Here is a 15,109-nt window from a genome sequence, read left to right as displayed (position 1 = left end):
TTTATCTTAAGCTGTAATATAAAATATAAAAATGTTTGGGGCATACTTATTAATATATGTATGATTCTTACTGAAGCAACAGTTCTGACATTAAGCACAACAGACTTGGAAAATGGAAATTATTTTTATCTCAAAGGGAAATTTTATAGAAGGGGTATTCAGCTGTTGCACAAAGTAGAGTTACTAATCTTAAAAATCTTTGTGGGGTTCTTGCTGTAACAGCCAGCAAAGATGTAGGGCATGCTAAATTCTTGGCATGTGTTGGCAGGAACTCATAATGAGAAGGGAGTCAGTGGAAGGATGTTTCATATGGATCTGTTATTGAATGGCCTCCAGGCAAAATAACAACCTCTGAAACCCTCTTGTGTGCCATAGTGACAAATTCCAGTGGCTCTGTCCATGTAGGATCCCCTTTTGCCTGTTCTCTTTGAAGGAGACACTGAAAGATTCCCAGAGCAGAAAATATAACCTGGAGAATTCCATCACATGTAGCCATGTCAAGGTTTTGGCTTTACATCTGTAGCTGTCCCCATCTAACTGGGATTAGCCTGTGCAGAAAGAAATCCTTCACATGCCCAGCAGAGATGCTGTAACTGTAGACATGAAGCTGCAGTAAGTGTAGTGGATGTAATCTAACATTTTTTTCTGACAGAAGTTTCCATTAAAAAGATTTTTGCTTATTTCAGTAATTAGTGGCAAATATATTTCATGTTTCAAGACCATGAAGCAATTTCAAATATTATTAAAACTAATACTGTGGAATTATGGTATTTTCATGATACAAGACATATAGGCAAAAAATGAGTTAAGTGAAAACCAATCACTCAATCCTGGAAGAGAGCAAAATGTCTGTTATTCACTATGTGTGTAAAGACTAATGTTTGACTAGAGAGAATATGTAATTGTTTGCTTTGATTTGAGCCCTTTGGTGTGGTGGTCCATCATGTTACACACTATAAGTGCTCTTTTATTCTGTTCAGAGAATCCTGCAGGTTTGAGTCCAGAAGTCACTGGTAACTTGAATGAGAAAGTTAGTTCTCATAGTTCTTTCTTTTACCCAAAATATCAAAAAACCTTCAACAGACTTTTCCTGAAAAGCAAAGGAAGTCAGCCAAAATCAGACCAAAACTTATTTAATGAAAGTCACAGCAAACAGAGCCCCTCTAAGTACAGAGTTTTTCTGTTCTGTGAGCAATACCTGGGAAATCCTTCAGGCTGTTCATAGCAGGTGGTCAGAAAAGTACCATATGAGCCTGTATTTGTATGCATTTCAAGTAGAATAACTGTGATACCTATGCAATCATTTTGATACAGCTTGATGAAGAAAAAAAGTGATTTTTTTTCCCTGATGTCTATTCTCAGTGGATTTTTTGTTTTGGGTTTTTTTTTTTGGTGAGGGAAAGTTGCTTTTATTGTTTTGGGTTTTTTTTAACAGGAATGCAGATTTTTCTAATTGGGACATTTTCTGTGCAGTTGTACTGTTACAGTGTCTGGTTAAATTAACAGGTGAATATGTGTGTCCTTCCTACAGCTTTCAAAACCTGGTTCAGGTCTATTGGTTATAGTTAATTCAGTAAAGCCTTCTTTCAGTAATAAAGATGTCAGTGTTTACAGGGGTTGAAAGACTGTGATTGCCCTCATGGTAGTCTGTGTTTAATACTGTATTTTGTGTTGTAATTCTTATTTTTTTTTTTAACAGGTTTTTCATTATTCTTATACAGCTTCATATGTGATTTATAACATACACACAAGGTAGGTCACATTGTTTTTTCCATACTGTGTCATTGTCAGTGGCTCTATGCATGAGGTGATGCCAGTGTGTTCAAGTAAAAATGTTTCCCTTTTTTCAAGGGAAGTTTGGGAGTTAAACCCTCCAGAAGTAGAGGATTCAGTTTTACAGTATGCAGCCTGGGGTGTTCACGGACAGCAACTGGTAAGCACACTCATTAAAAATGTATGGACTCCAGACAGACTGACGTAAAAACAAAACTGAAAGCCTTAAAATAAGTTGTATTGTGTGTTGCTGCACTATGCTAGTATGTTCCTATCATAGCTTTTAGGAGAGCTCTATTTATTTATTTATTTTTTATTAAAAATATGTTTTTCCAGGCTGACTCCCAATAAGCAAATGGTACAGTTGTTGAAAGAATCACACCTTCATCTAAATATGCACTCAAGTGATTTTCAGGATAACCATCTTTGTGGCTACTGCTATGTGGGACAGAACATTAAAGCTGAAAAGTTTTCTTTTAAGTGCAGTATCAATGAAAACTGTGGGCAAAAGCAAAAGCTTAGCATCCAAATGTGATGTGATAGACTCATGAAGTGTTTTCATTTCAGTATGAAAATTACTGCCAAGGTCAGCTGTGCTGCATTGAATTCATAATAATTAAATGAGATGCCATGTTTCATGTATATTTTTTTTTCCAGAAGTTTTACCATTTTTAATGAACATTAATCATCCATGGTCACCATAACCAATGTCAATATAAGAAGAAAAAAAATTGTGGTTTTAGAATAGCAGTGATTTTAAGCTGACCTGTGTTGGTAGTTGAAGGCAAGAGACTGATTAAATCTTCAATTCTGCATAAGAAATTCAGATAATCCTTGTTACAGTGTTCTAAAAAGCTCATTAATGCCCTCAGGCATGATCCCAGGGCCTCGCTGCACATCCAGCTTGTTCATGCAGAGAGGCTGTAAGCTGAATGTCTAGAGAATATACCCTGTTGCTTTATATCATTCATCAAGATGATTAGAAAGTAAAAAATGTTTCTCGTTGGAATATTTTGCATTAAGGAAGTGGAGGCAGGTGAGAAAAAGTAATTGGAACACGCTTGGTATGTTTTAATAATTAACCACATTAATTTGTTAATAATGAGAGCATGGCAACAGGATTAGTGGTAATATACATAGGTTATTTACCAGGCAGCATTATGGAATGTGGCAAACAATGTAGGTTGTAGTAGAAAGGAAAAAATTAAAAATATTTAAGAAATATTTTAATTAAATTGCAGTTTGTAAGATTCCTTTGTGCTGGACAGAGGATCTGGTCATTTGTCTGTACTGATCAGAGGATCAGTAATCTAAAGTAGAATGAAAATCAAGTGCAGTGATTACTGAGAAGATATCTTTTTATTTTCCTGAGATGTCTCATAAGAACAGGGTCAGATTTACCAATCATAAACCTCAGAAAAAGAAATCAAAATAATTCTATCTTTAAGTGTTTGGCCTAAAATGTCATTCTGAAAATATGTATGGATCCTTTCAGAGGTGGAGTCCTATTACATCACAGAACTGCAAAAAAAATAGGTGATCATTTTAGATACAGCCTTAATTATCCAAATTTGAAAACATTGGCGTAATTCATACTTGAGCGAGGATAACATTACTCATCTTTGTTAATGTCCCTAGTAAAGTTAATGTCATGCTTTTAAAATATCTGCTCTACTGTGGGTTTTATGGTGCCATATGGTCTGCAGAATTAGGAAATAATAATTTTGAACACAAAATCTTCTGTGCACTCTGAATGGCACCGAGTGTTGCCATAGAGATGTACACCTGCAGGAACAGTCTGCTGAAGGTGACTTTAGGAATGCCAATTAGAAGGATGTCCTCTTGAAGCTGTTCATGTGGCAGAAGGAGGTTTCCAAAGTGACAGAAGTGCCTTGCGGCATTGCCCTCCCACTTCAGCAGCAAGCCAAAAATGTAGAAGGAGCATGAATGAATAAAGACTGTTGTGAGTAATAGTTGTTGCTGCTGTCCAAAGGAACATCTGCCTTGAGCAGAAGCAGGACAGAGAGTTCAGTCCAGCAGAACAGGTTAGGCAGAGGAAGATGCGTGGCTGAGGACATACTGCCACAATGGTTCTGGTTTAAAATTTATCATTGGAACAAACACTGGATTAGTGGGTTTTCAGTAAAATAGTACAGGAGGCAAACAGCAGTGAAACAGGACACAGAGGGAGGTGTAAAGGGAGAGATCCAATGACGAAAATTCATCAGTAGCTATCCATGAAATATACCTGGGTGCAAACAAAGCTGCAGTCTCGTAGACCCATGCTGCCAAACACACTATGAGTGGTTTATTTGTCTTTTCTGTGGAAACAGTGATAATTCATGAGTAAAACAAGCAATGAAATACTTACTCTAAATAAAATAATCATAGTGTATTAACCTGGGTAATAATCTCCAAGAGCCATTCTTTATAACTGAAGAACAAGTGGAGAACAGTTGGAGAAGATATTAATTTTATATACAAAAATTTGATGTAGAAGCACCCATCACATGTGCAGTGTGTCATCACAGAGATAGAGTTTATGTAGTTCTCTAAAGTGAGGAGGAATATCCCCCTCCATCTGTGGTGCAGAAATGAATAGCAATACCATAGCCAGGACTGGTCAGCAAAATTAGCACAAAATGTGAAACACGAGGTGCAGGTATGTCTGACTGAGTAGATCCCAACTTTACACTATAACTATTTGGAAAGCCCTGGATTAAATCCAAATTATAGGAGGATAACACATGGACTTGGATCAACTGTTTTTGATAGGCTATAGTGTAAAATAAGATGTTACCAGTCCACATTTCTGGAGATTTTACTAACAGTACAGCCCACATGATTATCTTAAAGTATTCCAGTGAGGAGGAACTGGCAAGATGTTCAAACAGTTAATGTAAGGTTTTGAAGGAAAAAAAAAACAGGAAGGAAAATACGTATGAAGCCACGGACTGCTTATTGCACAGATGGAATATGACTGCAGTAAAATCAAGTATATGCAGTATTTTACATCATTGTGGAAAGCATGCATCAGTCTAGGTTTACTGTTAGGGATAATTTCTGGGGCTGTCTAATGGGCCCCAGAGGATGCCCCATGTGGCTAGTGAAGAACAGAGTTAGTTTTCTGTCAGATGCCAGGTGACTGAGCCACAGTGCCATTGTTTTCCAGCTACCACAGTGGTTGCAAGTTATTTCAGTTCCTTGCTATTTACCTAGAGTAGAGGGTTTTGAGTGATTAAGAGGAAAGCTCAGAGAAACATCTGCTGGTTGAGTCATGACATTTTGGTGGTGAAATTGAAAATGTTTGCCACTGGGGAGAAGAAACTTTTATCTAATGAATTAATGTCTCTTAAGGTCACATAGCTCTTAAAATGGGAACTTTTTTCATGGTCACACTCTTTAAAATGCTGCCTTTTAACTGTGTTAGAACTGTGCCAGATCTAAAATACCATTTCTGTGTCATAGTATGTTAGGGAGCTATTCATCTATTTGCCAAACATTACTCATGTTTGATTAAAGTTGTGCAAGTCATTAGTTGATTATCTCTTTATCTCGCCTCCATAGAATCTATCACTGCAGCATCAAGTAATTCCAAGAAAGACAAACCCAACTAGAGATCTAATTTCTTTCATCAACATTTTTCTGCCTCCAGTTTATTGATTAAAGACCTCACTGCTTGTGTCTGAGAAGGAGATATCCCATGGCTGGTGGGAAGGCTTTACTGAGAAGAAGAACATTTTGGGGTTTTTAAAGGGCCTCTCTTGTTGAAATACCCAGGTTTTTATCCGGTGTTCTCCTTTCTTGAGCCTTATCTTCTCCAGTAGTTTGTAGCAAAGGTTTTCATGTGTTTATGCTGGACCTGGCTTGTGTCTGACACAGGGGAGACTGCTCTGGATCTGTCTGAGGGGATGTATTGCAGTAGGAGCATGGATATCAAAGTTCAGGCTGGAGATGTCTCCAGTGTTTGCAGTGCTGTATTTAAGTGTCTGTTGACACTCTTCTGCAGTGTTCTTCTGCAGTGCTCTTTGTGATACAAATAGTTCTTCTGTTCAATTAGTGGGTGAGCTACTTCAACTAGCTCCCCGTGAAGCATGGTTAGAAGTTGTTCAGTTTGACATAGCTTTTTCTTAAAAGTTATACATAGGGTTTTTTTTTCCTGCCTTGGTGGTAGTACATGTTGTTTATGTTGTATAAAATACCTTATTTCACCTTTGTGTTATTTATTGCAGTAAGCTCGTTTTGATATATTAAGGGATTCTGAGAGGAGTTTGAGTTACATATTTGGACGAATCAGTACAAATAATGATCTATTGACTTACAGATGAATGTCTATGCATAAATTAATACATATTTTAACCAAACATAAATGAAGAAAATTAATAAAACTATCCAGAATATTAAAGAAAATTATTTTTTAGAAGCTTTGTCAAAAATGGATGCTACCAACAAAATATAGCACTATCAAATGGTAGGACTGAAGATGAGCCTTTACAATGCTTTGTTTTAATTCAGGTCATCACTGAGTCCAATTACTTATTAGGCTGTATACACTAAGAAAAATTTGGTGATTGTAGCTGAATTGTGGATTCCGGATGATCTCATCAATTTTTAGAAAGTACTTTAAATACTAGAAATCTGTAAGTTGCCTCATCTTCCAAAAAAACAACAACAACAAAGGCTACTCACAAATAATAGATCTTAGAAGCTGAAGCTTTTACATAAAGAATGAAAAAGATCCAGTGAAAGAGGACCTCACCTTGTATTGAAACTACCTAAAAAACAGAAATAAACCAGAGCAAAATCTGCTTTAATTGCTGTTAATAAATGTACCATTTCAAGAACTCTCTGCCCTTTTGCTCTGTGATCACTCATCTTATCTTTATCCTTTTGTCATATTTGGGGCTTCAGTTTCCCTTCACACCCCCATCAATACCTATTGCCCCACAAAAATGCAAGTATCTCTCAGACTGCATTAACATGACATTACCTTACAATTGCCTTTTGTCAAAATTTTAGCCTTTTTCCCCCAATGGCTTTCAAAGACAAATAGTGCAGCAGCAAAGTTCTTTGATGATGTGTTATTTTCTGTGTACTCAGATAAGCACTGGACTAATTTTAGTAATTGAGGAATTAGCAGGATTGTTCTCAGACAGTTACCTTGCTCAACACATGCTTTAACAGCCATTACTTGTTGAAAGCTCCATTTACTGTTTGGTCTATCAAGGTAATGTACAACTGCTATAAAACATGGTAATTTATCTTTCTGTAAAATATTTGCCATGTGTTTTCTTTTTCGCATAATTAGTGCTGTGGGTACTTGGCACCCCCTCCTGGCAAGAACACTTGCTTATGCAAATGAAGTAAAAGCTTAATTAATGCTAATGAAGTAAGTCCTAAATAAATATATTTATTCTGCTGGTTTTATCTGCAAAGTTTTCTGCTCTTTTGACTTACTGTATTTTAGATGAGTAACTTAAAATTACATATGGAAATGTCAAGGCTTTATTTCATCTTTCCTTTTAATGACTATGCTAATGAGGCAAATGGCAGTGAAACTGAGAGGAAAACGTCTGCTTGAATTTATTCTGAAAACTAGAAATAAACAAGAACACTTCAATGTGACATTAACCTCAGGTATGATACCTCATTTAAAATGCATGAGGGGTTCAATTACCAAACTTCTGTAGTTCAGAGTACATTTGGAGGTCCTTTGTCCTGCTGAGGATGTTTCTCTGAAGGGAGGGAACTGTGGTTGAGCACTGCCCACCCAGCTGAGTCCACCGAAGAATTGGAGTTACCTAAAAGACTTAAACTTTCTTCCTACTAAGCTACTGCTACACATTGGATTTTTCTCTTGGATTTGTCAAACTACCATTGTAAAATCTAAATGGTTTTTGCCTTTTAATTTAAATTATTTGATTCAAACTGTTCTTAAAAGAAAAAAAAAATAGTATGAGTTGCTCTGAAGGTATTCTACCATTTCATAATTTCCATTATGAATTTCTGGGTGCTTACTCCACTTAAATATGGATTGGAGGAGCATTTAATGCATGTTCTCTAGTTCCAAAAGTGATACTCCATCTGAAAGCTTCCCATCTCAGAAAAGGGGAATGGAAAATGCAGCCAGAAAACAAAAGCAGTTTGGCAAAAGAGGAAAAAGTACAGTTTTACTTACGAAGGCTGGATATATTCAATAAAAGTTTTGTGAGCTCTAGAGACCACTACAGCATTATAAATGGAACATTATAAATGGGGCAAGGCTAAGTTGAGCGAAGAAGTTTCTTCATCAGTTTGCTTGGTGAAATACAACAAACATGTTCTGGTATCAAAGGCAGTTTAAAATTATGAGTATTAAGGGTTTGATATTGCTGGCCCTTTGTGGGAATAGCCACTTGGCTGTATCTGAAAGAGGTGAAGAAATAATGAGAAAATTGTATGTTTTATAGGGGCATTATTCCTCTGCCTCTGTTTTTCATGTGAAACAGTAAAAGGCCCAGCAGCTTTATAGTGAATAAATCAAGAGGAGATAAAAGATGTTTCCTCTCACTGGTTCTTATTCGGTTATCACTGACCTAGCATGCAGCTAATATTTGAGTCAATACAGAAGCCCTGCACCCAAGTAATGCGTTTTTTTTATCCAGAAGCAAATATATTGGAAATTTGATATATCATTGTGCTAAAACTCAAATTATTTTTTTCACATGGTTACTTATATGGGTGTGTATGTGTACATATATATACGTATATGTATATGTATGTATGTATATTTCTTTACATACAGTCCCACAAAGACACAGAAACAAGTATGGAAACATATGTTTGATAGGAGCAGTCCTAAGGACTTTTCCATGCAGCAGCCTGTGGGGAGCAATGAAAGCAGCAATATTCACCTCTCATCGTGTTGTTCAACATGTCCGTGTGTAACAAAGCATATCTGAACATTCACACTTGCTTCTGTTAGCTAATATTAACTGCGAGTCCAATGGCTCATAAAATAGGGCTGCTGTGCTTCTTGTGTGGAAAATGTGTGGCTTTCCGTAATGCAGAAACATGAAAATTATGTTTCAGAACTCTGAAATTCTTTGGAAATAGCCACCCATAAAAACTGTGAAGCAGAGGTTGAAATTTGATGGAATCCTCAGCTAAACTGGAGTTGGAAAAGATTGGGTTTTATTATGGACTGTATTTCTATATAATTCCAAAATCCTGCCCAAAACCACTGCATGCTTACCTGTGTTCCTGGACAATATAATCATGTAGTCACTTCATGTTTAGAAATTAAAAAAAAAAAGGTGTACCACAGGATGGGATGGAAAATTTGTCATATCCATCTTTTGGCAATGTAATGTAAATTACAGTTTTATCTGGCAAAAAAAAGAAAAAACAAAACAAAACAAAACAAAAAAAAAAAAAAAAAAAAAAAAAAAAACAAAACAAAAAAAAAATAAAAAAGAAACAAGAAAGCAGCTATATTATATGCTCCTTAAAACCTTGGAAAAGGAAGATTCCAAAGAGGAAGACAACAAAATGTCAAAACAGAAGACTTTGAAGATTTCTAATGCCTTTCTGGTTCAGGTTCTATGGCAGAGGTTGTTCTAATCAATTGTAAAAACGACTTTATTTTCCTTTTTTGAAGTGTTTGTGAGTCTTTTGTAAAAGACTTTGGAATTTCTGTGATGGCACCAGTAGCTACAGAGTTCTGCTAGGAACAGGTTGAAGTGACAAAACCAATTTGACACAAACTCCACTGAACTCTTGCTCTGTGGAAGGGTTTCTCCACCTCTTCCATTTATAAGTTCTGTTTCCTCTATGTTAAAATCTATTTTCTCATTCAGCACATAACATCCATCAGAAATATAGGCAGGTTTCTGTCAGTGGAAGTGATAGTGACTGTCCTCTGCAAGGTTGAACAACTTTGGGTATGATCAATTCTCCTGGCTATTTCTCTCTATTTTAGCCAAGTCCCTCTTGAAAAAGAGGCATTAAATTCCATCCTCACCAGCCCATAAATGTCCTTGCATGTTTCTTTTTCCCTACAGTGGGGTTATGACTTCCCCACTGTGTTTGTGCTGAAAATTAGAGTTGATTAAACTTTGGCTGCCCTGTGTTAAAGTGACTCAGGCTTTCATGTTGACTTTAGCCTGGACCAGACAGTGAAGTATAAAGAACTGCTTGTGGGTGTGTAGTTTTGGGGAATGTATCTCCACTAGGAGCTCCAAGGCCTGGAAAATAAGGATTAAAAAGTCAGGTGTACTGTTGATATCTAAGAGGAAGCAATACATTGATTTCCTTCTCTGTTTATGGCAGGTAACATCACATTTACATAAATAGAAGGGAGAAGTTTTGTGTGGAAGGAAAGCAAAAAGTTATTTTCAAGTGTTGTTTCCCTGATGCCAAACTGTCCCAGACAGATGTGCTGTTCTAAGAGCTAGTCAGAATTTCCTAATTCCTCCTTGTCTCATTCCTAAGGAGCTATTTTAAGACAAACTGTGTTTCTTGCATTGGATGTGCAATGTGAGTGTGTACATGTAGATGTCATCCAGTAAAATTTTGGCCCATCGTAAAGACAACAGGCAACTTGAACCCTGTGTGCAGTGGGGAGATGAAGGCACGTGTCCCATACAGCAGGATGGGCTGGCTCAGCAAGAGCAGCTGAAAGGACAAACCTTTATGTTCAAATCTGCTTGGGTTTCTCATGTAGGAGATGCTCAGAGGCAGCCTGGTTATTGTATTTCATACAAAGTTCTCAGGGGTTGCCCACCACCCTAAAAATAGTAGCAAATGTAAGTATAACTTTATAGCTCAGAATTTTCAATTCTGTATCTTTTTAATTTTGTCCTTGCAGATGTAATGCTGCTTTCTTACATTTTGTCAAAGAAAACAGAAGATTCCTCCTCTGATACCAAGCCCTTACAATTTCCTTAGATATTTTTCTGTCTCCCAACATTGCTTTTTTTCCTTCTGGAGTAACTAGGTTGAAAATTTTTCAGTTTAGCTTGTTACGGATTGATCAGTCTGGGCATAATTGAGTGCTTGATATCAGTGTAAGATGAGCCTGAAATAACCAGAGATCATCTTAGAAGATTTTATGGTAAGGACAGATTATGATTTTGTTATAAGCTCCATGCTGGCTCATTAGTCAGAAGCAATCAGTTAAGTGTGAGGAGGGAGGAGTGTGAATTCCTGAGCATGAACTGTTTTTGGATAAGTCTGTTCTTCCCATCACTTGGACAAAGATCAAAGGGCTGAGTAGCCCAATGCTCAATGAGATTTTGCACAGTGCTGCAGCCAGCAGAGCTCTTCAGGCAGCTCCATGGGAGGAAGCAGCAGATCCACACCATCAGCTTGGGGGCAAGGCAGTCTTGCTGTGATCTGTGTAGCAGATTTATGAAACAGCTTTCTGCATAGGTCATAGTTCAGATATTATATATGATTTTATTTATATAGCACATTACACTATGTTTGCTCTCCTGGGTAAGCTGTCATGGGATGAGGCAGGGTGTGAATTTAGTGAGCATCATGATCCAATATCATTGGAAAGGCAACATAATTAATGTGTGTTGAAACAAAAGAGGGCAACGCTTCCCCGCATTTATTGGAAATCAAGGACATAAACATCAGAGTTACCATGGAGTTGCTGATAGTCTGAGTTCATGGCCTGGTTTATGTCATGACATTAGTAACTAATCTTACAGCTACATTATGAGTGCATCCTTGCTATTGTTTACAGTAGATTTATAAACTATCTAAATAGCAATTAAATATAATAGCCTTGTAGATTGTTTGTGGTTGTTCAGAAACCATTGTGCTAACACATTACTGTGATGCAGTGGCATTAATCTAGATAGAAGAAAAGTGGTGCTTCAGTCCTCTGTTCTTTCTGCTATGTCTGGCAGCTTGATTACTGCAAAAATAAAATTAACATATTGTAACTGACACCAGGAAAAGGTAATGTATGACATTGGGGTGTTTGTGCTTTGAGGTCTCCATGTCTCCTACTGATCAACAGCTACTTCCCCTCTCCCTTAATTACAACATAATCTAAACATTTGAAAGCTTCCTCTGAAAGAATTGTTGTGCAGGTCAATCACAACCTTTAGAAAATTGGTACCTTTAAGAGTGAATATAGTTCTTATTGCTTACAATTATCATAATTGTTATTATATATTATTTGGTTTCCACCTCATTTGCAATGTGTCTGATGATTTTTGGAGCATGGATCACGTAAGGGTAGATTTTTGTCCATTGCCAGGCATTGCTCAGGTAGCTCATGGTGCCTGTGGTGCCCAGTACCTGCATAATTTAGTGCTCTGTGGTGCAAGAGCTGGAGCAAGTCAGAGCTGAATGGCTCTGAAAATTTTGTACCAGTACAGACTGACTTGCAAAAGAAAAAAAAAGAAAAATCTGCAGAGAAGAAATCAGAGCCATTATGCACTCCTGGACACTTGCAAAGCAGCTGTAATGCAAACTAGATCAGACATTGTAGCCTGCAATCCTGTCTGTGAGAGCTCACAACCTAAATAGACTACAGAAATATTGTAGGTGAAAGGAATAGGAAATAAAGCTGCTTTGCAATACAATCCCGTAAAACTTCCCTTGAAATTGTCATCCTGTAACATATGTGATCTGTATAGAACATTTCTAAGATGTGAGAAAAAAATAAAAGGCTTTTGGACGAAGTCTGTGTAATTGTAACTCGCTAGGTCACTAAAGAATATTGTAACCTTCTAAAATTCACACCTATAAAAGCTTTATAAACCACTTTCCTGTGGTTTATATTATCTGAAATATAATAATTCCCTTTGCTTTTAGACATAGCTGCTGCAAGAAAGACATCAGCAGGATAATCAGTCCCACCAGTGAAATGCATAATGAGTGTTTGGGGTGGTAGTTTGCCACCCTGCATTTCACTTGCCTCTCAATGAGTGTCCTCGTCATTACCATGGAGCTTCTTCCACAGCTGATTCCTGTAGGCAAGAATGGCAGACACCAACCCTTGATTCTGCTCCTTTTCCAACAAAGTACCTCCTAGAAATGTGGATTGTCAATGTGATTTTGTACACAATGTGTGTTCAGTTCACCTGTGTGGAGCAGTAAACCAACTCCTAATTTGGAAATACTCCGGAGCCTTGTCACAGGAAGGCTGGGGGTGTGCCTGTTGTCCTGACCGTGGGCAGTTTGAGTGACCCCTGTGCCAGCAGAGTTAGGAGTCTCCAGCTGTAGATAAAAATGGGCCAAATGACATCACACCCCCAGGTCAGCACAGAGCACAGGAAAAGCCACCTCTTTCCTGCTCCCAAATAGAGCCCTGAAGGATTTCTGTGGCTCTCTCCACCATGTGCCCTGTGACTCTTGGCCACAGAGGATACAGGCCAGGAGCTTTGGATTACCATCATGGAATTTCTAGCTTGGTACAGCAAACAACTGTTCCCGTCTAACACTGTGTGCCCAGTCCTTCTGGATTATAGTTTCTTCCCCAAATGAGCATTTATCTTTTCTGTGAAAGGCAAAAAAAAAAGGAAAAAATAGTGATAACACTGTTGTTGCATTGGCACACAAACCACATAATCTTAACTACACCTTGTTTTTCAGCAGGAATCTGCTTCAAGTAAATAAGTTTTTGGCAAGGAAAAAGGGCAGAAAGGGCTGCTCATCTTCTGTAAGAGTGGGGATAATAATGGTCTGACAATCTCAGTTTAAGTCTGTGAGTCCCAGGAGTATAGCAAGTAAAATCACAGATGACAAGAAAATGTTTGCTCAGTTTGGACTGGAAGAGAGCAAATATTACACTGTGACTAAAAATAATGTAATCAGTGGCTCTCAGAAAAAAAAAAAATGTCTATCACAACTTTAGAGGATGCTGAATGGTGGTAGAGAATATGCCAAGCCAGGTATTCATTTGAAAGCTATTGCATTGATAGATCCTATGTGTGATTTGCAGTATTTTTTAAATTGCTGAAAATGAATTGTAAATTTCTGAAGTGGAGCTATTTCTATAATTTTTCAGATCTGTGAACCAAAAGGCAGAAACAAATACTTTAAATCCTTGAATGAAAACCAAACTTGCTACCTTAACAGCAGCTGTTGAAAACTGGCAACCACATTGTCTTGATGTGGATGTAGGACTTTGATTTTTCTTTCTTCTTGCAATCCAAAGTTAGTTCTAATATTACTTAAAAGACAAAGGATATCTGCATTTTTCCATAATTGTGAAAGTGAAAAAAAAAAAAGTGAAAAGCAACAGTAGGAATTGAGACCACATTTATAGAATAAAAATTACTTTAAAATAATTCTAAAAGTAATTATTTCATTTATTATGCCACTTATTTATTTATTCTATGCAAGACCATTTTTGTGCTGGACTTTCCATATGTTCTAGAACAAAAGGGCATCAGCTGTTTGGATGTATACAATATATATGTGTGCATACATGTTATCATACAGTATAAACTTAGCACTGCCCCTGAAACTGGAGAAGTCATGGTTTAATCTCTGAAGAGCGAAGTACAATATTTGCAGGTCAACTAAGAAAATATTCTTTATTTGACTTTGTTCTGCTCCTGAATAGCTGATATTATTTGTATTAATGGTTGTTAGTGAAAAAAACATATTTCATATGGAAATCTTAGTGAATGAACTTGTTGCAGATAGGTAAAAATGTTACAAAAGTCTTATAAAATATAGATTAGGCCCTGCTACTTCACCTAAGCTAACAATAGTTTACAAGTTCCCATACTAAAATGTCTTGAAAATGAGAATTCATTAATACAATAATCTATTCCTAGGGTGAAAAACAAGTGCACCTGTATAAACAATAAGATCTGTCCCATGAGAATCAGTAGGAAGAGTATGTAAACTAACTAAAAATACAGAAGTTTGATAAATTTGCAAAATACCAGGTACTGACCAATGAACTAAGTGTAAATGTATTGTTAACCAATAAGATCTAACGCAGTGATAATAACGCTAATCTAACTTCTAATAATGCTATAAAATATATACAGTAAAGATTGAGCTTTTCCTGCATGAGGAAAATGTAGTTTTAGCTAACATACTACAATATGATCTGAGTGGGGGCAGCTGGAACTGGCCCTGGCTAATGGATGGTAAGACAAGAGACAGAACAAATGGAAAGAGGCAAGCCCAGACGGAAAAGCATCTTGAAGCTTTTGAAGAATTAATTATGCAGCTAATTGGCTGGCAGTGTCACAAGAAGGGATGGATTGTGCAGAGGAAGCAGCAGGGCCGGCGGAGCCTGTGCTGCGGTGCAGCCGTCGGCCGCCTGGCGCTGGGTGGGTTCTGCAGCAGAAATGTCCTCACCCCTCTGCAGAGC

The 15,109-nt window shown here is 37.2% G+C and overlaps 1 protein-coding gene across 2 annotated transcripts in view; it reads left to right on the top strand.

The window, feature by feature from the left end:
• DPP10 (dipeptidyl peptidase like 10) overlaps positions 1–15,109 on the top strand; it is a 440,196-nt gene that overhangs the window by 377,176 nt on the left and 47,911 nt on the right. For both annotated transcript variants that reach the window (XM_053982682.1, XM_053982681.1), the window contains exons 6-7: positions 1,700–1,752; positions 1,852–1,933. In XM_053982682.1, the coding sequence (XP_053838657.1) occupies positions 1,700–1,752; positions 1,852–1,933 (135 nt within the window). The remainder of the gene's footprint in view (positions 1–1,699; positions 1,753–1,851; positions 1,934–15,109) is intronic.

This window comes from Vidua macroura, chromosome 7 (genome assembly GCF_024509145.1).
Source record: "Vidua macroura isolate BioBank_ID:100142 chromosome 7, ASM2450914v1, whole genome shotgun sequence".
NCBI lineage: Eukaryota > Metazoa > Chordata > Aves > Passeriformes > Viduidae > Vidua > Vidua macroura.
This window is presented reverse-complemented; position numbering and strand designations above follow the sequence as displayed.